The sequence below is a fragment of the Malaya genurostris genome, chromosome 2 (assembly GCF_030247185.1).
Source record: "Malaya genurostris strain Urasoe2022 chromosome 2, Malgen_1.1, whole genome shotgun sequence".
Taxonomy (NCBI): Eukaryota; Metazoa; Arthropoda; class Insecta; order Diptera; family Culicidae; genus Malaya; species Malaya genurostris.
This window is the reverse complement of record NC_080571.1, coordinates 45,557,768-45,583,124: the sequence shown is the minus strand read 5'-3', so window position 1 is coordinate 45,583,124 and position 25,357 is coordinate 45,557,768. Positions and strand designations below refer to the sequence as shown.

Here is a 25,357-nt window from a genome sequence, read left to right as displayed (position 1 = left end):
AGCGGTTTGGAATTCATCATGCCAGTGTTGAAACCATCATTAATAAGATTGGGGAACACTATTCTTTGAAGAGGCAGAAAACCCGGTTCTTCCAACCCTAAACTGGACCAGAAAGTGGTATCTCTAATCATGAATAACAAATCAATGTCAATACGTGATATGGCAAAAAAAGCAGGAATGAGTGTCGGAATGATCCAGCGTATCAAGAGGCGAAATCACCTGAAAACCTACAAGAAGCAGAAAATCTCGAAACAAAGTGTAGAACAGAAGAAGCGAGCAGCAACAAAGGCCCGGAAATTGTATTCGCGTATTTTGCAGTGTCCGGATGCATGCGTTTTGATGGGCGATGAAACTTATGTAAAGGAGGACGCGATATCCCTTCCAGGTCCACAATTCTTTACTGTCGTCGTTGGGGAGGATGTGAGCGATGCGGAAAGGTCGATTCGAGTGGAGAAATTCGGTCGAAAGGTACTGGTTTGGCAAGCAATTTGTTCCTGTGTCAATCATTTTTTACACTACCGGAACTACTATAAATGCAGACTTCTATCGATCTGAGTGTCTCGTCTCCAGAAGAGATTGCTGCCTTCATATAAGAAGCATAGTACACCTCTACTGTTTTGGCTGGATTTAGCGTCGGCTCACTATGCCAAAACCACTCTCAATTGGGTTGCGGAAAAGGGTATAAATTTCGTTGAGAAAAATATCAATCCACCAAATTGCCCTCAGCTTCTACCCATCGAACGTTACGGGGCAATCGTGAGTAGAAATGGCAGTTGGGAACATGCAGGAGTTCAATAAGATTTGGGCTCAAGCGTCCAAAAAATGCGATTCAAAACTTCTCGGAACTTGATGAAGAGCGTTCGATCAAAAGTTCGAAAATTCGTGAAGGAATAACTCAAAATTCATCCGGTTTTCATTATGCTCAAGTTGAACCTCATACAATAAAGGATCAATTTTTAGTTTCAATAAAATATCGTTTTTTATCATAATTTGAAAGAAAAATTCGTGGACAGCTTATTTTCGATACAATCCTTATGCACTGAGGTACAAGCCTTGTTAAATTTTTTGTACCAAACATCATTTATGTCTAGATGCATTCGTTCTTCTAACAAGATTTCAATTTCGCTTGCTGTCGGTCTAAACTTGCGGCACTGGGAACCAATACAAATTGAATTTGGTCGCCAAGAACAAGTTTAAGGCTCTTGTAAATCGTAAATCAAATTAAAATAAAACAGCCGTTTTCAGGGCAACCTCATTCATCAAATTGAACTGTATGATTTATTTAAAGAATATCTGATTCACATCTATTGCAGCTATTACAGCTCTATAAAAAAAGAAGTGGTCGGAATGTACGTATTTGAAGGTTTCATGGTCAATTTCACATCCTGTTTTAATATTATACTAGAATTAATTTTTGAAGAGAAGACTGACTGATGAAGGTTACTATGAACAAATTCATTGCTTTTGTTCTGTTTCACACAGGGTTGCGCAAAGGAACCTGATACAACACCAATATGTCTCAAGAACATAGAGCTAATTGAAATACAGGCCCTTTTCAGGGCCATCAACGTTGGCAAAGATTTTTTTTTTCAAATAAATATTTCACCATTACTAAGGGTGCTTCCGTACTAGATGTGACCAAACAGCTCCAAGACACGAAATGGACTAAGAATTTCATAAAAGCAGGAAAAGTTAAGAAGAAATTCATGTTGAGTTTTCATTTTGGAAACATTTTGGCATTTGAACACTATTTTCGGCGCTTCCGGAATCGGAGGTCGGAAACCAGGTTAACCGGAATTTATCTACTTAATCTACCGTCACCTAACAATGACTAACGATTGAAATACTTTCGAGCCCATTCGTTTTTCATAAAGCGTGGACGAAATAGAACAAGGCGTGTTGTGTTTTTTTTCTTTCCGTGCCAGCTAGTAGCGGTGCGTATGCGAACTGGTTTTGTATCGTCTTTTCAAATGGCGGTTTGAAAACTTTGACACTCGTCGCCCTTTAAATGCGGAACCGTCTGTTCTCTGTTCGTCGAGTGTCTCTCTCTCTCTCTCTCTCTCTCTCTCTCTCTCTCTCTCTCTCTCTCTCTCTGTGTGTGTGTGTGTGTGTGTGTGTGTGTGTGTGTGTGTGTGTGTGTGTGTGTGTGTGTGTGTGTGTGTGTGTGTGTGTGTGTGTGTGTGTGTGTGTGACAAATAATGTTACTCAATTTTCTCAGAGATGCCTGAACCAATTCTCACAAACTTGGATTCAAATGAAAGGTCTTGAGGTCCTATACGAAGTTCCTGAGTTTCATAAGGATTCGATTTCCGGTTTCGGAATTACAGGGTGATATACACTCATACGATAGGTCTTATGACCTTATATAATTCTCCTGAGTTTTATTTGGATCCGACTTCCGGTTCCGGAAATACAAGGAAATATGTAAAAATTTATGAAAAATATGCAATCAATTTTCATGGAAATTTCTTAACCGATTTTCACAAATTAAGAAGCAAATAAAAGGTCTTGAAATTCGTTAAAAAGTCCCAGAAAAACTGATTCAGATCCGACTTCCGGTTCCGGTTTTACAGTGCGTTAAGTGAAAAATTTCATTTTCATGAGTATTTTTTCACAAGCGAAGGCGAAATGAGATGCACATTTTTATAAAACTAAACTGCTAAATTGATCTAGTTGACAGATCTTATTAGTTAGTGAATATATAAAACTACTACTAGTCCCCGGATTCCGCTTTCGAAAGCACCGATAATAGTGAAGAAAATCTCCAAGAACGAACTCCCGTCGATTTCTCAGCAACGGTTAAGCCATTTTTCACGATGCATGATTCAAATTCTTATTGTTTATTAAATATACTGTGCCATTTCATCCTGTTCTGACTTCCGGCTCCGAAATTATAGGGCGATGCATGTCAAAATATTCAAATTCAAAATGATTATGCAACACTGGTACGCGACGGTACCTTCTTTGGGCTTTTCACTGTTCCTAAATTAAATAAAATGAAACAGACTCTTCCGTCGACATTGTTTCGTAATTCTCAGAACACAAAGCGGCTAATGAAATCATTTCAAATTTTCGCTCAGTTTACGCATAACGACTGACATAACATCATTCGTTTCTCGAATCGTCCGTTCCCGACGTCGTTCCGTGGATCGTGCCATCCATCGCCGGTGAAATTAAATTATCAGCGCCATTCGAGTTTTACGAGCTGCGGCCCCCTCCCGAGGGGAAAACTTGTGTGCGGCAGTGGCGACCAGCAGAAACGTTGACGATGATTATGAGATGGTGCTATCGTTCGTGTGTGAAAATGCCAGACCGTATACAATAAAGCCCGCCGCATCACAATGTATATATCACCGCCCCCTCCTCCCCCACCAAGCCCATGGGCAACATTTGGGAAATCTCATCATAACGGAAAATATTTTCTGTAACCAATCGCCCGCAAAAGTGTAGCAAACAACGCGAAACATCAACATTGGATCACCCACCCGAAACAAAAACCCGACCCTCCGACCGTCCGGGTCTCGGCCATGCATCATTGACCTCGTATCCTTCGATCCTTTTGCCCACATACCCCTCCGCATTCGGAACCCGACGAAAACTATTATAGCACTAAAAACTGAACTGTTGTACAGCTCGTGTTTGCTAGATATGGAGTGGTAAATCCCAAAACCACCGACCCCCCACACCACTACCACAACCGTCATCTAATGGATTCCACCGGTGGTCGGAGGGGTTTCGACATTTTGAAAATCATCGCATCGGTCGGTCACACTTTCGCTCGCTTCTGGTAAAACCGGGCCAGGGCCAGCAGCGCCACTCTCGGTGTGTGTGGCGGCAGCAAGGAATCCTTTGTTTTATGATGATTCTCCAGTAACCAGTAACCGAGGCACGATAGCGAAGGGACAACCACCACCCACAAACGGACAATAAATAGTTAGGCGGCTGCTGTTTGGCGTGTTATGTTGTCCTTACTTCACTCGTTCCTCCTCTTTCTCTCTCTCCGCCAACTGTAGTGTAGTAGCTGAGGTTTTGGGGACTTGGGTCGTGTTGCGACTCGCTGTACCTTCCGTCGCAATTACATCAACCCACTCAGATGTGTGCACACACAAACATACACACACGAAACATAGATCAACATGCTCGAGGGACTCCCACAGCCATGAGAAATATGTGTGGCAGTAAAATATAATGTAATGAAATAAAACCTCGTTTACAGCACAGTTTTCCATGGGCTGGGGTTATTCCGATGTTATTTTTCCTTTGCTTGGATTGTGGTTTCCAGCCAGGACGAAGGGGGAGGACGGGAGGAAGCATACGAACGGTTCCGGGCTCGAAATTGCCTTATAGATTACGATATTCCGGGTTCGATGAGCTAGCGAGCGACAGGCCAAGGGCAACAACGAGCATTTTCCGAATAGAATGAGTGCCTTCGGAGTTAAGGCTTGATTAAAGGCTGTAGGAATTCGATTTGTGGTAACATTTTTCACTTCTCTGTATTGGAGGGAGCGGAATTGGGGGAGCCAAATAACTACAATTTGGATGAAATTGATACCACTTTTGTGCGAGTGACGTTCGCGTTGACAAGGTTCCAGTACAAACGGACTTCCACCTGCAATTGTTTACTTTAAATTTTAAATTTTTTTTATCGATTTCAATGAACAACATCAAAGCAGTCCTCGAGTGTAGCAACAAGTGTTGTTCACACCACTTGACATCACGAAAGCCTTTGACGAAACCTCACCGACCGACCGTACGTAAACCGTAATTGACCCACTTGTTTTTGTCGGATCGATTGCTTTCGAACATCACCTTCCGTTTGTCTTCCTTTGCCAGCTCACGCCCTCAGGTCTTCTGGCACGGCAAATAAATTCCACTTACATTATATGTATCAACCGAACCGTCAAACACGCCATTCCGCCACGGCTCAAGGAAGCGTGACCTTCCTCGCGACCCGGCCGGTGCTCCGTCCGTCCGTCCGTCACCCCAAAGCAACACAAATGGACGTAATTCAAACTCAAATCCGAGTCCTGTTCTCTCGCTCGATACCCTTTCTCAATACCCACTAGCAGCACACACAGAGAGACGCGACACAGTGTAAACAATTGCCGCTCTCCTCGGTACCGGTATGACGATCTGGTGCGGGTTTTTCTATGCGCTTGTGAATGTTCTGCGTGAAACGCGGTTTTATCGAGTCGAAACCATTCAGCTAATGCTATGTGTCGGCAAACTTGCGCTGGTGATGGAGGGGGGGTGGGGGGTCTGTATGGCGCTTGACAGTTGAAATATGAAAATTACGAAAGCCATTTGAAAATCGCTCTCAACCCTTGCTCTTCCCCGGGCAGTAACGGGAGCGTAGTAAACACGACAAATTCCACTAACCACCAACCACTCCCACCACCACCACCACCTAAAACGGACTGTTGGGCGAGTTATGGCAAAGGGCACCCTCAAACCACACAATGTTTTCTGTTTCGAGTTTCAACGATTGCTTTATTGCCTGCCCCATTCCACTTTCCGGGGTTTCTATTGAAAAGTTTATAACACATTTTCCACCACTCAGTTTTTCTTCGTTTTGCACATGTGTGTGTGCGCGCGAATGTGTGGCTTCCGTCGTTACCGGTTCCGGATGTTGTACGGTTATTTTTCTTTAGATTGCTTTTGTGTACGATTTACAGGTCCATTTTGTTACCATTGTTGGGAATTAGTTTTGTGAGCTGTGGGACAAATCGAGCGTTTTATTAACACATCTGGAACGGACGGTGGAGGTAAATATTTCGTGACTTGCAATGATTATTCCTGCGTGGGCAATACCAATCTCAGGGGTGTATTGCAAACAACTACAGAAAATAATTCAATTTCGATACGGGATTGGGCAATAAAAGTGGACCGATCGGGAGACTAGAATAGGGAGAGTGGAAATGCAGTGGAAATGCAGTGGAATTTGAGAATAAAATAGGGCTAAAAAGCTACGTAGACTACTAATGATACCATGACAAGTGGGAACGTTAATTTTATTCTGACTCTATCTCAGCTAGTTTTTGACCAGTATGAAAAGTTTTATCGTCATTAGAAAGGTGGACTCATTGAGAATGAAATCTACTAAATAGAGTTGTCTACCTCCACCATCCAAGATTTTTTTACACCAATTAAATTTGAAAGCAGCTAAACTTTGAAGATTGAAATAACTTAGTATTTACTGAAAAACTAAAAAGATGCCATTCATGAAATATCCGAAATAGAAAAAAAAATTATTTTTGATGCAAAAAGTACTAAAATTGCATGAAACGTTGAGGTTTAGTGTCATCTCGAAAACAAAATTTTGACTTAGGAAAAATCGCAGTCCCAGTCCCAGAAAGTCGTTATTTTCAAAAAAAAAATTGATGTGGAACACATCCTTATTTTCTATATAGGGGTGCAAATCAGAAACTCAAGGAAACATACACGTAGAAATGTGACCAGGTTTCAAACACTTACAGCTCAGTCTATTTTGTATCAATTATTAATATTATTTCATCATTTGATTGGAAATATCTCTAAGTTTCGATTTTTTTTTTTGTTTCAATTATAGAGGTTTTAACACCTTAAGGTCATTCACCTCTTCGGACCAGAAAATCTTTCTGATCCTATGTGCGGGGTGGGGAATCGAACCCAGGTGGGCTGCGTGATAGGCATCGACTATCCCATCACTCTATACCCGTCCCCCTAAGTTTCGATTTGAATGCTTCAAGCCACGTATTTTCAATTATAAATTCAGTAGTATTAGTATTAGTAGCGAGCAGTGTCCTATTTTGTCTGCTAAAAATCTCCGGCATATCGGATTTCCCTGCCATAGACGACGGTTTTGAAGGAGTAAGCGATACATCAAAGGGGAAGCATCGCTCTGATTGATGAATCGATGCAAAAGCGAAGCTGTTGAAAGCATGCGAATCTATAAATATAAGCGAAATTATAGCTAACGTTTAAGTCCTACGCGTAGCATGCTAGAGGTGGGTTGTTGCTAGGCAGCAAGACAAAAAGTGCCATAAACTATTTGAAGCTTTAATTGGAATGCTCTGATCTTGTGTCATGCGAGTTCGGATGAAATTCCATGTTATGTCGTTTCGTCTGAGAAATTGACAACTACCCCAGGGTGAATTTTGAGTGCTTAAGATTAATTTCTATTTTATATAAGATGAACTCTATTGATAATGAGAAAAAATTTATCGCTCTAACAGAAATCGCAGAATGGTAGAGAAACTTTACGCTATAAAAATAACTACTTGCATACAAAACTTGAACATAAGCTTGGCGAAGAGATGCTTGAAAATCGAAATCCGGCACGCAAGTATGCACAAAGATATAATTGCATACATTTGGGATATTGATGTAATTTCGTCGACTATAAAACAAACAATGTTCGGTGTTGGTTCCTAATCAAAATCAATCTAAGCAGACTCTCGTGCAATTGCGGATTCACAAGTGTGACGAATGATTGAACTGTTTGTAGATCATTAGAAATTTTGGTTGCCTTGTTCCACATCAATGGCTCGAACAACCCAATGAGGCTGATCCTTGTAGTTTTTTTTTCGAAATAACACTAAATCTTTACGTTTCATGCAATTTTAACAAAATTTTCGCATCAAACAAAAATTTCATGTACTCCCCCCTAGGATGATTTTTCAAGATCGAACATTTTCAAACCTTAACCGCTGGCAGTACCCCTTACCTATATCCGATTTAGTTCAAAGTTTGCAAGAGGTGCTTAAACTTTTGAGCGCTAGCGCTTTACGAAATTAGAGGTGATCCCAAAATATTGGCATCCTTATATATATAAGAGCGGTAAAAAAAAACAACGTGTTTTGTCAGTAACGTCACTTATACCATCATATCTCCGGAACCAAAAGTCACAGCCATTTGATCTTCGAACTTGATCAATGGCCCGACAGTAGCTTTCAAACGAGTTTGTTAAAATCGGTTCAGCCATCTCTGAGAGAATTGAGCGGTAAAAATATTTTTAAATCTGAAATTTCGTCGAGATTTAGTGTCATCTCGAAAAACATTTTTTTTAAATCGACTTTTTGGGACTTAGAAAAAATATTAAAATTTGTCCCAGAAAATTACAAAATTTATCTAATTTGAACAGAATCAACATTTTTTGAAGATCATACATACTTTTGGAAAAACTCAGATATGGTCATAAGTATATTTTTGGGGGGGAATGAATGAAATTGAAGAAATTTCCCAAAAAAAAAGACACTTCTTGCTAAGTAAAGATATAATTCGCATTTCAGAAAAATGCTCTTATTTCAAGGGAGAAGAGGAGGGAATAAAGTAAGGGTATCATTCAAGAGGGGTTGCAAGGTTTGTGATCGACCATAACTCCGAAACGAGGGCGAGGGGGCTTGTAGTAAATAAGCTATCCACAAATGTTTTCTTTGAAATTATGATAAAAAACGACATTTTATTCAAACCAAAAATTGATCCTTTATTGTACGAGGTTAAACTTGAGCATGATGAAAACCGGATGAAATTTAAGTTATTCCTTCACGAATTTTCGAACCTTTGATCGAACGCTCTTCATCAAGTTCAGGACAAGTGTTGTTTTTGAACTCCTGCATGTTCCCAGCTGCCTTGCCAGTCTTCTTGAAGACCCTCCCCACGATTACCCAGTAACGTTCGATGGCAAATCTCCAAATATCAAGGGGAACGTGTCATTCGAGCCAATTTGTTCTGATTCTCAACGCAATTCATACCCTTTTCCACAAGCCAATTGAGAGTGGAAGTGTACTATGCTTCTTGGATAAAGGAAGCAATCTTTTCTGGCGACACTCAGATCGATAGACTTCTACGTTTATAGTTCCGGTAGTGTAAAAAATGATTGACTTCAAACCACGGGAACAAATTGCTTGCCATACTAGTACCTTTCGACCAAATTTCTCCACTTGAATCGACCTGTCCACATAGCTCACATCCTCCCCAACGACGACAGTAAAGTATTTTGGGCCTGGAAGGGTTTTTGAGTCCTCCTTCACATAAGTTTCATCGTCCATCGAAACGCATGCATCCGGACACTGCAAAAGACCCGAATACAATTTCCGGGCCCTAGTTGTTGCTCGCTTCTTCTGTTCTACAATTTGTTTCGAGATTTTCTGCTTCTTGTAGGTCTTCAGGTGATTTCGCCTCTTGATACGTTGGATCATTCCGACACTCGTTCCTGCTTTTTTGGTCAAATCACGTATTGACATTGATTTTTTTTTATAAAAATTTTTTTATTCAGGCCAATTTACGTACAAGTTTTACGTGGCTGAATAAGACATGTTTTTGTTAGATAAAATAATTTTTTTATCGTTGGATCTCGTTGTCACCCTTTTTCTAGGGGGAGAAGAGCTTCCATTTTTACCTTGCGATGATTGAGGGGCACTTTGTTTGTGGCTCGTCTCGTCCTCCATTGCCGCATCGGTGGTATCGTTGTTGGTTTCAGTTTTTTCTTCGTTTTCCTTATAATTCGCAGTCTTGGGTTCGTTGTTAGTTGCTGTAGACGCGCCTTGTTGTGCATTTATTGCAGTTGCCGGTTGGTTTGATGATGCAACAGGAGTACTGCGCTCACTAGTTTCCGTTGTTGGGCGGTTGTCCTTGTTTTTGTTTGAAGATATCCTTTCCGTAGTTTCAGTGCAAGGTTTGCCGTAGTGTGCAGGTTATTCACAAAACTGACATGTAACCAGTTGATTTTCATACGTAATCAGCGTTTTACACGGATGTATCCCGTCTTGATCACAAATGATGTACGATGGAATTGCTTTACGTACCACTCGCACGCCATTCCGGATACCCGGAAAAAATTCCGCCATACTTCCCTTTCGATGGAAAGAACTTCACCGTACTGCGACATACTTTCCCGAACAAACTGATCGCTGGTCTGCGGGGGAAGGTCATGCATGCGTACTTCTATGGCATTGTCCACCATGTACACAGGGATTTTATATTTAACATTGTCATGATCAATACTGTGCACCCCGTTATTAACCGAAGCAAATGCAATTGCATCTTTTTCACGTTTGAACATAATGTACACACAGTTAGACGCCTTGTTGAATTGAAACTCACTTACATCATTAACGTTTAGATGCATTCGTTCCTTCAGCAAGATTTCAATTTCGGTTGCTGCTGGTCTAACTTTGCAGCGCTTGAAATCAATACAAATTGAATTTGGACTTGTAAGCCAAGTTTCAGGCTTTGTTAAATCGTATTTGCCCATTTTGTACACTCTATTGTTCACTGCACTGTATTGTCTTTGTTTCTATCGTCTCGACCGTAAGCAATTTTCGACTGTGTCGGATGAGATGCGAGCACGAACTGACATTGATTTGTTCTTCATGATTAGATACCACTTTCTGGTCCAGTTACGGGTTGGAAGAACCTGGTTTTCTGTCTCTTCCTGGTAGCTCATCCAAAGAATAGTGTTCCCCAAACTTGTTACGAATGGTTTTAACATTGGCATGATGAATTCCAAACCGCTTCGCCAATTTTCGCATAGTAATACCCTTCTCACTTAGCCTTAATTTTCACTTCCTTTTCAATACGCGACATTTTGAAAACGCAGAACTTCAACCGCACAAACAAGTAAACAAACGAAAGCTGACAGCCAAACGCATAGCATGCTGTGATCTGAGAATAAAAAAAAACCATCATAAATACATGCGTAAAACACAAATGGATGTGGATAGCTTATTTTCGATACACTCCTTATAACAACTAAAAGTTGGTCGTAAGAATAGCAAGCGTCGCCAATAAAAAAAAACTGGAAGTCAAATTTTTTCTATGTATCGGCAAAGTTCCATAGTAACTCCCTTAACTTGACACAGGTACTTCTTGCATTTCAGAGGTCATCTCGATAAGCTTAGATATTCACTGCAGAGATGATCGAATAGGTGGAGTTTGTAGTAAGTGCCTCTGAAAAGGGATGTTGTTTGTAAAATTTATCTTATTTGTCAATAAACGACTAGAACGAGGGGGTTTTAAAAATCAATTTTCCTTTCCCATTTTTTTGAAAATTTGATTAAAACGACTTAAAATGTGGTTTCCGTAAATGTGATAGAATCACCTCTACCATGCACTCAAACTGCCAAATGTTTTTTGAGGTAAATAAAAAAAAACTAGAATATCGATTAAGCTTCAGTTTACACAACTGAATCCAACAAACCGGTCCAAAGTAACAATTCATAAATATATATTGATATTCTTGTTTTTTTTATTTATCTCAAAAAACATTTGGCAGTTTGAGTGCATGGTAAACGTGATTCTATCACATTTACGGAAACCACATTTTAAGTCGTTCTAATCAAATGCGCGTAACGAGTTAAGGTTTATTCAAACCTTTCCGATCCGGCCCAGTCCCGGCACGGTAGTATTCCTAGTTTCAATGCGTGTATTCACACTTGTCCGGCACCATTTAGTGTTGGTACTGAGCCGGACAAGTGTTAATATACTCATACTGTGGAACTGTGCCGGAAATCGTGACGAATTTATCGTGTACGGGAACACTTTCTTAATCCTTTCTTTAGGATTCTTTCTTAAAATTTCAATTTAAAAATCAAATTTTTTTTCGAATAATCAAAAGATTACGCTAGTGAGGAAACGTTATGGGCTTTCACCTTACTAGGCTCGACAAAAATATCACTACCTCTACGAAACACGAATTACTGTCAAAATGCATCAAATATAAACTCCGGGATTTCAATTTCATCACGTCACGTTTCACAAGAACTCACTCGCAATAAGCTTTAAAGGCTTTATTTCAATATCCTGCTCATCAACATCTCTCCCACTCTATGCGGTAATCGGCAGGAAAAATCATCCCACCGCCAGACAAACGCAAAGCAGTGGTAAATCGTGGCGAACCTACCACCGACCGACCACAATAAATGAAAAAGTGTCGCGTTATCCACCGGATCGCCCTACCAAACCCCCCGGACTTACCGTCAATCAAACGGCCGCACACGGTCCTAACCGAAGCCCACGTTCCGCTGTCATAATGTTTAATCAAATCACCACATTCACGGTCGTCGGAACCAACATCGGGAAAAGCGCCCGATCGAGGTCCATTCACGCGGAACGGAATGGCCTGTGGTCGGCCACCAACGTTTATCAATAAACCGGACATGTTTGTGGATAGTCAAGTCTATCCATTTGCATTTATGAGTATTTTCACTCATTATTTAAACGGACAATTTAATCGCTGCCATCCATATTTAACATATCACACACTTTGATGTTGCTTCTCCCTTCGCCCTTGCCTGGTTTCCCACACCTCCTCATAAACAAAACAACAACAACAAAAATGCTGTAGAAACATTTGCATGACTGGTTTGTTTGACATCATCACACCGATAAACTCACACACACACACCCACACAAATAGAGACCTGTGTTTGCAACCGAGAGTAATTCATCCGCTCGCCCTCGAATTTATGTTTGTAGGTAGCATTCCGTAGGTGCATAATGATAATCTCAACAATGCAATTAAATCATTTATACATTATAATTATCCTGCTACCATATCCTGCCGTATTCCACTGTTCAGCCCATTCATATTATAATAAATGTAGTACAATTGTATTGTTCGCTAAAACCGCACATCGCACCGAGAACCGACGCGGTTAGCAACTCGTTTGCAATATTACTAATTAATTTTTGATTGTCACCCCGCCGTTTTCTCTTTTCGTTTCTGTTTTCGTCCCGTCCGCTTCACCGTGCTGCTGCCATCCACCCAATCCCGTGACAACTGATCAATCGAACCGCCAACCGCGCCAATGACATCACACCCGTCGCAGCAACAGATTCACGCACAGCAAATCCCGGGAGGACCACCGCAACCGATACCGGGCCTGGGAGCACTGGCCGGTCCACTGACGGCATTCGGCGGTCCGATGGGACTGGGCCCGCATGGAACACCACAAAGTCTGCTGAAAGCACCGCCGGACCTGCACCGGGAGGATCTGAAGGTGCCCCTGGGAGGACCGTCCGCCGAGGAACGAATGGTAAGTACGCCCCACTCGACCCGCGTAGGTGACGCGTTGTGTCGTTATGAGTTCGTATTATTTAGATCCAGCCTCCATCGATGAACGACCGATGGAGGCGCAAGGTACATTGTTGGCGTAAATAATTTGAACATCCGAACAGGTTGATGAAATTGATTTATAATAGATCCTGTGCCTCGAATTATACAATGTTTTATTCAATATATTCCAAATGAATTCTGGAAAATTAACTTTCTGTAAGGGACAGGTATAATGTGAGGGAAAAAATCGCTTTTAATGTGGCCTGGTTGAAGGCACTCAAAAAATTTTTTTTTCGAAAATATCATCGTGACTCTTTTGAGCATTTTTAAGCTGATTGATAAGTGTCAATCCGAGAATGAGTTTGGTCATCAACTAACCACAACAACAAATAGGAATAATGTTGATACCAGTCTTGAAGATATCGTCACTGTTTTTGCATCATAAATCTTATAACATTCATCATCCTACTACTTACAAAACCTGAATGCCTTTCAATGCGTCGCACAGTGGTTCGAATCAATAAAAACGTAGACATAAATCAGTAGTTGCCAAACCGTTCTTTTAATGCATATAGTTGCTTTTAAGAAATTATTTACAAATATATACCGCGTAATTTGATTCTATTCCTAATTGTTCATGGCCTATTTTGACTAAAAAATATAACCATAATTTTTTTTCTGAAGAGATAGAAAGTTTTTTTCTTCGACAAACTTTTAGAACTATTAAAAATAATTTACTTTGTCAAATATACCAAAAGTGTAGGTCGCACCGTTTCAGATATACACAGCGTTTTTGTGACAACCCCCTTAAAATCAATTTTTTATTCATAACTTGTTTCAAGTTATTTTTTTATGCATACTTTGTTTGGAATAATTGAAGAAAATAAAAAATCCCATATTTTTGTTGAAGGTAGTGCATAGGTTTGTTGTTTCCTGGCAACATTTCACCTTTTTTACCTATGATAAAACCTTACACCGAAGCGAAATATGCAACCTTATGCAGCTGATTTTTACAGAATTTATAGAAAAAGATATGCCCAATACAATAAAAAAAATCTAAGTGGAACTCGATCGAACTTTTTTTAGGCCATTCCAAAGTTAGTTTTAGTTATTGAATTATGACAACCCCCTTAAAACTAGTTTTCTAATCATAACTTGTTTCAAGTTATTTTTTTACATATTTTGTTTGGAATAATTGTAGAAAATAAAAAATCCCATAAGTTTGTAGGTTTATTCTTTTCTGAAAAAGTTATACATCATTTTACTATTTTTACCTAGGAAACCTTGTACCGAAGCGAAATATGCAAGTTAATGCAGCAAACTTTTACAATACTTTTAGGAAATTATATTCCCAATCCAATTTATTTTATAATAAGAATATCCCGAGTACTATTCGTGTGACTCATTTTCACTATGGCCATGCTGAAACCATGCATGATTAGGAAACGGAGGGTGTCACGTGTCTGCTATTTCTGTAACTCGCTTTTGCAGTGAGCGTAGAGGAATCAGGAATCAGAACAAATTGGCTCAAATGGCACGTTCCCCTTGATATTTGGAGATTTGTGTCTAGAGATGGGCAATTTGTTCCTGAGCTATTCCAGTGAATCGAATCTTTAAAAAGAACTGATAGCTCACAACTCTTTTTAAAAGAACCGCAGCTCACTAGTTCACCGAACTGGTAAGCAGGGATGCATGGTTCACAAATTAATCTGTGTTCCACAAATTTTCAATCTTTTGCACAGATTTAAAAAATGGCACAGATTTTTGAAATTGATCACAGTTAAGCACCGAACATTACAGAGTGTTAGGAAATAGTGAGATCTATTTTTTTTGCTTACCAAAATGATTCTGATTAGTTATTATGGAAACTGGGAAACGTGCACAGATTTTGCACAGACAGGTTTTTGGTTTGATCACAGATTTTTTTTTAAAAATAACCTCGTATCCCTGCTGGTAAGGTGGAAACAATCTACAAGCTGAACGGATTTTCGGCTCTTGAAGAACGAGTTATAAATGAGAAGAAATGTGTGCATGAGCTTTTGTTCGTTTTCCATTTATTTATCCTTCTTTAAGGGCTGAGGACAGTACCGTAAAGTGGTAGGTTTTTTGCTATTAAATTTTCTTGGAAACGGTGCAGAATATAGAAAACCCCACCTGAGAATGTCTTCGAAATTTAGTTGAGAATATTCTGTGAAATTTTCAGAATGATTCATAGAGTTTAGCGGTCGTGTTGTATTTTTTTCTGACTGAAGAACTGCTGAAAATTGGAACGCTCGGTAATACATACCTCTACTTGTTCATCGAATATCTCGGCTTTGAAGGCTTGTATCATAAATCTACCGTGACAAAGTCTAGATAATTTAGTTTAGATGCGATTAGTACATAAAAACATATATGTTATCGCGATAAAAATAAAGTCTTGTATTTTTCTGTGAAACAAAGTCAGTTTCAATGCATCCGCCATTGATAGCATTCTGAAAAAGGAGAGAGAAATAAAATTGGCTCGACAAGGCTGCCAAACACACAGACATTCAATCCTTGTGAAAGTTGATTATTTTTTCATTGTTCATTGGAATCCATGTAATGTCCAACCCATACGATAGATTAATGTGATAAAGCTTCTCTTCAAAATAATAAAATGTATGCTGGCAACCCGGTACAGTTTGCTCATATACGAGAGAGTACAAGAGAAATACGATGCGCAAAGGGAATTGAGCGAGCCACGTGGTCGATTTAAAACTCAACACGTGGCCCTCTGTCCTCAGACCTTAACAGATTGAATGAGCCGTTGTCAATAAGAAATCTTACCTCTCACTCAGTAGGCTAAGGTACATTCAGGGATGCCACTTTTGTAGATATTCTCAAATATGACATAATAATAATTCGCGAACAAGTTAGTTCGCATAGCATTGTTCTTTGTGCATCAATGATTTCGATCATGCATCTGAAAGCAAAACGGCGCTCAAAACAAACCTTCAGTTCAAAGCTGATGAGCTGATACATTGAATCGATTCCCTTCAGTGAGCTGATCGGTTCGGAGATGCTCACCGGTATGAGCTGCTTCGCACATCTCTAAGTGAGCGTCGCATGATCAATATATCATCTTAAAAAACGTGTTGCTTCGTGATAACTCAATTTATTTACACGTTTAAAAATGAAATCTCTTCGTAAAGGTTTGTACTTTTGCAATACTTTTTCATATTTTGATTGGAAAACATTTTTCCATTTTTTTAAATATGTGTTGAACTTTTGATAATTTTTCGAATTTTCAATATTTAAAACCCAAAAAAATTGCATCGAGTTCCACTTAGATTTTTTATAATATGGTTAATTATCAAAAAGTAAACAAAATAAAAATCCCTACAATTTGCTTAAGTTGCGCGTGCAAGCATAAGCATTGAGGCACAAATCTCCAAATATCAAGGGGAACGTGCCATTTGAGCCAATTTGTTCTGATTAGGTAATTGAGGTAGATTCTACGTAGATAAATCCAAAAAAAATTGTTTTTAAAGGGGACGGGTATAGCGTGATACCTTTCACGCAGACCGCCTGGGTTCGATTCCCAACCCCGCACATAGGGTCAGAAAGTTTTTCTGGTCCGAAGAGGCCAATGACCTTAAGGTTAAAACCTCTATAATCGAAACAAAAAAATTTGTTTTTAAAATAAAGTGAATATATCTCAAAAAATAATTTTTTTACACTATTTATATCTTCAGCAAAAATACTTCAAATGTTTTTTTCTTCAAAATGAGATAGAAAAAAAAATTTTTTTTTGTGAAAAAAAAATATTTTTATTCGAAATTGGTGCTACCCCCTTAACAAAAATTAAGGTGCCACTTTCAAAAGAAGCGTAATATAATCTTGTAAAACTTCTTCGAAGACACGTTAGCTCTTAAAAATCAGTGAAAGTCAGTACAGACTTTTAACCGTCTTTTTCCAGTGCGTCGCTTATTTGACTATTTGAATTTTTTTAACATTCATCATCTTATGATTCCGGAACCGAAAGGCAAGGGAGATTCAGGAATACCGTCTGGGACCATAAAACCTTTCATTTCAATTTAGCACTCCTAATCAATATTGCGAGCGAGGATTTTCGCAGATGATCTTGATAATGACTTCACAAAGAGCTTATTTTATACTAAGATCATCTTCGACCCTATGAAGTATGTGAATTCATGGTTAACAAAAAAATCCCAATTCTGCCATGGACCCAAACAGTCAAAGTTCGCAATATGATTAATGTATGGAACGAAAGTTACTATTTCAAAAAGGATGCTGAACGATCTGTTGGTGCAGAATGCACATTTAATAAAACCTCCAACCGCCGAAAGGATTTAGAAATTTGATAAAAGCGACACTATTCTGCGTTCTCGGAAGAATGCAATATATTTGAGTAGAAGTAAATTCGATACTCCACTAGGGATGCCAAACAATCAGCGAAAAACCTTTTAATGTCAATACAGCAAGAATTCGTTTACTCCAGTCAGAACGATGAACACCTCTGACTGTAGCTCCTAACCACATTCGATGAGAAACGATAGAATATCCTTAGATTTAAGCTCCCCATACACAGGTTCTCATGAATATGGGGAACCATAAACTTGGATTCGTAGCTGTGTCAATGCGGAACAGCTCCGCAAGGGCAAAGCCCACAAATGTTCCGTTTGCGATTGCATTAATTATGCTCCTTGTGCCATTCAACCATCGGCACGGAAATACACCTTGACTTACGAACTCCCGATTTGGTTGCCTTTTACGACATGAAACAGGATACCAGTGGATCAAATCTTGATTGAAATAAGTCCACTGGATGCCATACGGCTTATCTGTTTGGTGGACCGGGACAGGGGGACCGTAGTGTTATTCTTAGCCAGTTGGTAACCGCTACCGATACCACGCGACTATCTACACAGAAAAAAAAATCAAAATAACAATATGCAAATCAAGAGTACTATAAAAAAGACATCGATAAGAAAATTTTATTTAAAACCACGAGAAACCAAAATTAAATTGGAATGCATGGATTTTTTCAATAAACTAGTCTGTACATTAAAAAAAAACGCTTAGTTTTACTTTCACAGTATACTGAAAAATGTAGAACTGGAAAGTACATTTTGTATGTGTATGAAAATTGATGTAAATTCATAAAATATTTTGTTCTGTGTAGACTACTCGGAAAGGGAAGTTTATATTGATGGTCAACTTCCATGAGTGGCCGAGTAACCAATAAATTATTTATTTATTTATTCAATCAACAGACTAACTTAAGTCCTAATGATTTCTAAGATTATTTAAATGACGACACCGTTGATGTCTTTAGTACGACGTAGAGGCAATCTGAGTAGGTTGTTGTTGCGGAGAGCTATGGAACGAAGTATTAGAGCGACTTCAAACAGTATAGGTATATCTGTAAAGCGCTTAGCCAGTTCTCATATCAAATCCCAAACAAGGAGAAGCCTTCGTAAGTGTGCAACCAATATGCTGCTTGTAATTCATTTGTTCGTCTAGATAAACTTCAAGATCCATGACACAAGTGACTCTTTCAATTGCTGCATCACGGAGGCAATAATCAAACTGCAAAGGGTCTTTCTTGCTAGTGAACGTGATAATAGAGCATTTGCTAATGTTTAAAGTCATACGGTTGATCTCGCACCACCTTGAAAAAATGGTCAGGGATGAAGCATCCTCTGCACTCTTGATTCTTTAGTATAGCTTGGTTCGTGGGCCTTCCAGTGAGTAATTAACATAGTTGAAATTTAGGAGGAAAATCAGTGGACCGAGATGGCTTCCTTGAGGTATTCCGGAAAAATGCAAAGAACTCCTGCGATAGACTGTCATTGATTTCAACCGCCAGCTATCGATTGTAGAGATAGGATTGCATCCATCGAAGAATACTGGAACCGAAACCCAGTCTATCCAGTTTGGTGATCGTGATAGCGTGATTGATTTTATCAAAAGCTGCGCGGAGAGATCCGTGTAAATAGCATCCGTTTGGAAGCCATTAGACATAGCATCCATTATGTACGTAGTAAAAGATAGAAGGTTAGTAGCAGTGGAGCGTTCCGGCATGAATCCGTGTTGAGTTTCCGCGATGTATTGTTCACAGTGGTCGAAAACTGGCTTCAGAACTACTAATTCGAACAATTTAGAGATGGCGCTTAGGGCAGTAATTCCACGATAATTGTCAATTTTCTGTATCCTTTTTTGTGAACTGAAAACATTTCCACATAACGGGAAAGACACCGGTCGTGAGTGATAGCTGAAACAGTTGGCATAAGGGAGTTACTATTGCACTCTTCAAGACAACTGCCGGGATACCGTCGGGTCCAGCAGAGTGTGAAGGTTTAATTTTTACGATGACGGCTGGAATCGATTTAGCCATTTAAATGTATAGATAATGCCATATTTCCTGAATAAAGACTGTCCCAGAAAGTATGGACGCACTTTGATTTCGCTGTAAATAATTCACAAGTGTTAGATATTCAAATTTTATTCGATATACTGATGATATTAGACTACAACAACAGAATATTATTCTCAACATTTGCTACTTAGCCATTGTAGACTAGCTGGCGCACCTACTTGCGAACGTTCCTCATTAAATTCCATACAGACTTCTTGGCGACAAGTTTTAACACTTTTTTTCAATCTTTTTCGAACTGTTCAATGGTTTCGTCTGCCGTGGTTCCTAAGATGTGCCTTCGTTAATGCCCAAAATTCCTAATTGGTCGCAGTTGTGGGCAATTTGGTGGATTCATGTCTTTTGGGACGAAAGTGACAAGTGACCATTCTACCGTTGATTTCGTGTAGTGGCAAGAAGCAAGATCTAGCCAGAATACAACAGGATCCTTGTGGCTTCGAATCATGGGCAGAAGTCGTTTTTGTAAACATTTCTTGATGTATATTTCGCTGTTCATTGAAGCAGTGGTGATGAAGGGTTTCGAAATCTTACCACAGCTACAAATTGCTTGCCAGACCATAGCTTTCTTAAAGAATTTTTCGACTTCAATCGATGTCTCGGACTGGTTTAACACTTGCCCTTCTCGCACCGTATAATATTGTGGTCCTGGCAAGGATTTGTTTCACATAGGTTTCGTCGTCCATGATTATGCAGTTCAAATTTCCAGCAAGAATCGTATTGTACAGCTTTCGAACCCTCGGCCTGATCGATGCTTCTTGTTTCGGACTACGTTTTGGTTGTTTCTGCTTCTTATAGATTCGAAGATTCAAACGTTCTTTAGCATGAAGAACATTTGTCTTCGAAGTGCCCACTTTTTTGGCCACATCCCGAACTGAAACCTCTTTCTTTTGCTCGAACGCCTTCAGTATACGTTTATCCAACTGAGGGTTAACAGGACCTTTTTTTCGACCCGTTTTCGGTTTATCCTCAAAGGTTACCCTCACCGAACTTCCTGATTGCATTTCGCACGGCTTTTCCACTTACTCCTTCCATTTTCACTATCTTTCTCAGTAACAGTCCGCGTTCTGTGCACCATTTGTACACAATTTTTCGATGTTGTTCTGCTGAAAGTCCACGCATTTCGAAACAAACTAATGAAAACGAATAAACAACTGCACAAGTGGTTAGAGAAGAGTGTAAACAATAGGACGCAGCCATAAAAATTGACAGATTCTGAACCATTGCGAAATGGCAGCGGTTTTTGGTTACATCCATACCTTCTGGGACAGTCTTTACCTTGATATTACGTCACAGTCGAACAATTACGTTGCCAAAAAAGTATTCTGCTAAAAACTCTACGTGCAAAATATCTATGCTAAAGAGTACTGTACTTAATAATGTAATTATAAAAAATATTCAGTTTTGTCATTGGAAAAATCGAGGGGAATTTCGAACCATTTTGCAAATAGAGTCCAATTGAACAAATATTGATGTGAACTGTTTTTTTTAATGGAAAACAAAATTATAAGATTTCAATGGAAAATGTACACACATAAACAAAAGAATTCCACGGGTGACCTAATCCCATTTACATGTAGTTCAAAAAAACCTAATTTGTCAAATGGAAAATTCCACTATTCCAAATTGTAATGTCTCAATGATGGATTAAAATGTATTTTATCTGTTTATTTGCACCATTTACCAGCCAAGCAGATGTGTGCTTCTGTGACTCAGTCGAGGGGAGAACGCCCGGACGGTCCCGGACTTTTTCAGAGGGCCCGGAAATTCGAGAAAATATTTCGCAGTACGGAAAAATTCTTTCCATCGAAATGGAGGTGCGGTGGAATTTTCCCCCCGGTATTCGGAATGTTGTGCGAATGTTTTTACATAATGCAATTCTATGTTATGTTATTTGTGGTTCGGTGTATGAGGTACCCTTGTAAAACGCTGGCTACCTACGAGAATCAGCTGAATACATGTCAATTTTGTAAACAACCTGCTCACGCTGAAACTCCAATAGAAGACGTCTTCAACCAAAGACAACCGTTCAGCACCGATATCTAGTGAATCCAGTACTTCTGATTCAACAATCAAAAATATTGCAATCACCCAAGTAGCACACGTTATTACACTTTAATGACAGTAACTTATATGACACAAATTCATGGAACAAGTTGAAGACTTTGCAACGTGCATTATAACTGCTATGTAACCTGAAAAGCGTAAGAGGCGGAGCTTGCGCGACTTACAAAGGGTTGCCAAACAACTTCTCAATAAAGAATATTTGATTTGATTCAGCGCGCAAATCAGTCACAATGAAACAGAAAATATAAGTTTGTGTCAAATTACAATTTGTTGTTGTTTTTCCCATTCAACATTTACGGCCAAAAATTGTCATCCGATAATGAGAGCTAAAATATAGAATTCAATATTCTTTAAACTCACTATATCTACTCAAAATTGAAGTGCTATTCGATATTTATGGTGAAGTTGATCATTGTACTTATTGAAAACGTGCGCGCCTTCGATATTTTGGGTTTCAGAACATCGACATACAATATAATATTCATATTTTTATTCCCGTCATATGAAATATACAGCTAAAAAGTCGAAATGTGTTCAGATATTAGAGTTTTTTATGATTAATATTAGTTTTCCATATACCAAAGTTAAGACAGTTGACCAATAGCAATAATTAAAAATTGCACTTTTATTCAAATTTAATGAATATTTCATTCCCCGTTCATAATGGTAGCTAGAGTGACTATAATCAGAGTGACGACAGCTGTTCGTTTGGAATGACAGCTACTAGTTCCAAACGAGCAAACGACCTGTCAATTCAATGTAAAGCTAATGGAACGTTTTGAATTGTTGCCAACATTACGGATGAGAAGTCGTCACTCTGGTTATAGGCACTCTAATGGTAGCCATTGGTATAAGTTTTTCCATGCATACACTGCCGTGACAAAGTGTAGAAATATTCTTTCTGTTAGTGCGAATGTACTTCCCAAAACGAAACAAGTTTGCTTCGAATATGTACCGGCAAACAATTTGCGAATAAGCGCAGATTTACCTTTAGCCGATTTTTTTTTTAAATTGAAGGAATTTTCTACTTATTGATTTAATATTATTGTCCGGGATAATGTACGGATGCCTTCAACCGACACTGTATTTGTATTTCTTTGTTGCATCACAACGAATGCGGTAACCGATATGAAATCAATACTTAACTTTGTCTTACAGTGTGTCACTTTGTTATTGTCGCATTTTGTTACGGTGACCAATTGGCGACTAAAAACAGTCAATGCGAGCGTGTCGTAAGAGTTAGATTACCGAAAAGTTACTTAGGAACTTATTGTAACTAAGTATGATGAGATGTCAATTCGTAACATTATTTTGACTCCATTGTCACCATCATAATACGACTTGTTTCGTCGTGTTTGTCATGCGACCATTATGCAGCATCTGTTTTGTTTTTATTTTTTTTGAACAAGTTACATGTGCTACTTGAGCACCGATCAGTTCCTGGATAAAATAAATGTATGAATAGAACAGAAAAACAGTAAAAACAGAAAAGGTTTTTTTCCCTGACCTGCGTAATGTTATTCCAGTATTACCTATGAACTTGGAGAGGTCTACTCCTTCTTACTTGGTTTTTGGAAGCGGAAGAATCCAATTCAAATCAAACCACTCACGACATACAATAACCAACACGTCATCGGCCAATGCTGTCAAGACTCTTTTTATGCGACTTTGTCCCAAAGTCCCAAAGCCTGTTTTAATCCACCTAGTGGTGTAATGGTGCCTTTCTAATATTACTCATTATCTCGTGTATATTACATCAGGAATAATCAAGTTTTAAAGACTTATTTTGCTTAATACATTTAAATGCTACATTTGAATTGAAGTTAGTGAAAATCGATTCAACCATGTTTGAGAAAATGAAGTCTGCTGCATTGTAAAGATGTTAACCACTATTTGCGGTATTTCCGGTACCGAAAACCGGAATTTTGGATCATAAGACCATCAGAAAATATGAACTATGAACTGAAATTGGTTTAAGTTCTATTAAAAAAAAACATTTTTTTTTACCTTCGATTTAAATGGCGGTTTCGATTGACAAACTACAAATTGAAGGTCGGACTTGGATATTATAAGACTTGTAAATTTGAGTTTGATTTGATGAAAATATGATATTAGTTAAGGCCCTAGACTATCTTGATCTGCAAACTAGAAAAAATTATTACCCAATGTAAAGAATTCGCTACCCTTCACATGGTGGTTACTTATGACAAAAAACTCTTGAAATTTACTTCAAGCACTCTATCTCCGAATCCCGAAGTTGGATCAGAATAAAAATCGGAATATTCGTATGGTACCTGAAATCCTCTCAGTTGCATCTAAGATGGTAAAATCGGTTGAGCCATCTGGGAAAAAAAGTTACCGTAAGTATGTTCGAGTCCCGACTTGGAAAGATTCTTCATATAACTTGACAAGAATCGATACGTTCTAAAGACCATAGAAACATTTTGCATAGCTTAGATATAACTATACGTGGGGTGGATGTAGCAAGTGCCTTTAAAAAGGGGGGTGTAATGTTTAAAAAGGCATAACTTCGAAACTACTGAACGGATTGCCACCAAACTTGGCACAAATACTTCTTGCTCTTCTGAGTAAGGGTATTTTAATGGGGGACGGAGTGTAGTAGGGCTCATTGATTCTTTTTAAGGACCATAGAAACATTTTGCATATACTAGATATGATTATATGGGGGGCGGATGTAGCAAATGGCTTTGAAAAGGGGGGTGTAATGTTTGTAATGGCATAACTCCGGAACTACTGAGCGTATTGCTGTTTTCTTCAAATAATTTCAAAAGATCTGGTTCCATTTTGCCGGGGAATTCAAAGAACTAAAGGAAAATAAAACTTATCTGCCTATGAACGTGAGTGTATTCAAGTCTCAGCATAGCTACGAAACAACTAAACGAATCGTCACCAAGTTTGGCACATGTACCAAAGGTGGGAATCAATATTTTTTGAAAAGCACGGATACTTTCTACACTACTCAGAATAATCATGGAGGAGATCTGTATTAAGTTCACTGACAAAAAGGAAGTTAAATCAAAACAGATTAAAAGGTTATTTTGAGGATGAGAGAGTGGAGTAAGTGCCCCGAACATGAAAAGGTAAAGGAAAAGTGATCGAGTTTTACGAAAAATTGGTACGTCTTTACGAGTACAGTATATTTCTAGCAACTAAGTGAGGTTCACAAAAATGTTCACTTGAGGGAGGGGGAATAAGTATTCTCCACATTGATTCGAATTGACGAAATCATACAATCAATGTGCGTTTTTTTATGTAAATTGAGAAAACTATCTACTCAAGGTGATGTAAATATGTTTTCAGCAACATTTATATTAACTGAATCGTTTTTCTACAGGTTTTCTTCCCCGATGAACGACCAAAATGGTTAAAGCCGGGGTGAAATAAATTATATAAAAACGTTATTCTATAGTACGAATGTAGTTATGATGTTAAACAGCCTTTTGTTATAAAATAATTATTATCAGATGGAAATTTTTGAGCAATTACGTGGAAATAGTCGCAATCTGAACATGAACGGAGTATTGTTCGACCGAGTTGCCGTCTAAGTTATGTTTCACTGGAATCATAGTATTTCACTAAGCAGAACAACTTAGAGAATTTTTTTCGGACTTTCCTTCACGAAACATTTCCGAGGAACGCCGGGTAATTCAGCTAGTATACTATAAAACGATGCAATATAATATAAAATAATATAATAAAATTTGCCGGAAAAGTGAGAAAAATCCATAAAGTTGTTTTGTATGGAAATGGAATTTTCCGTTGAAAAAGTCATCAATGATTTCTAGATCATCGATAAGTGTTTGGCGCAAAACAAG

At 38.7% G+C, this 25,357-nt stretch overlaps 1 protein-coding gene across 13 annotated transcripts in view; it reads left to right on the top strand.

The window, feature by feature from the left end:
• LOC131431510 (protein groucho) overlaps positions 1-25,357 on the top strand; it is a 407,749-nt gene that overhangs the window by 369,945 nt on the left and 12,447 nt on the right. For 8 of the 13 annotated variants that reach the window (XM_058597272.1, XM_058597274.1, XM_058597280.1 and 5 more), the window contains one exon: positions 12,810-13,016. In XM_058597272.1, the coding sequence (XP_058453255.1) occupies positions 12,810-13,016 (207 nt within the window). The remainder of the gene's footprint in view (positions 1-12,809; positions 13,017-25,357) is intronic. The other 5 variants (XM_058597284.1, XM_058597281.1, XM_058597283.1 and 2 more) reach the window with 1 other exon arrangement.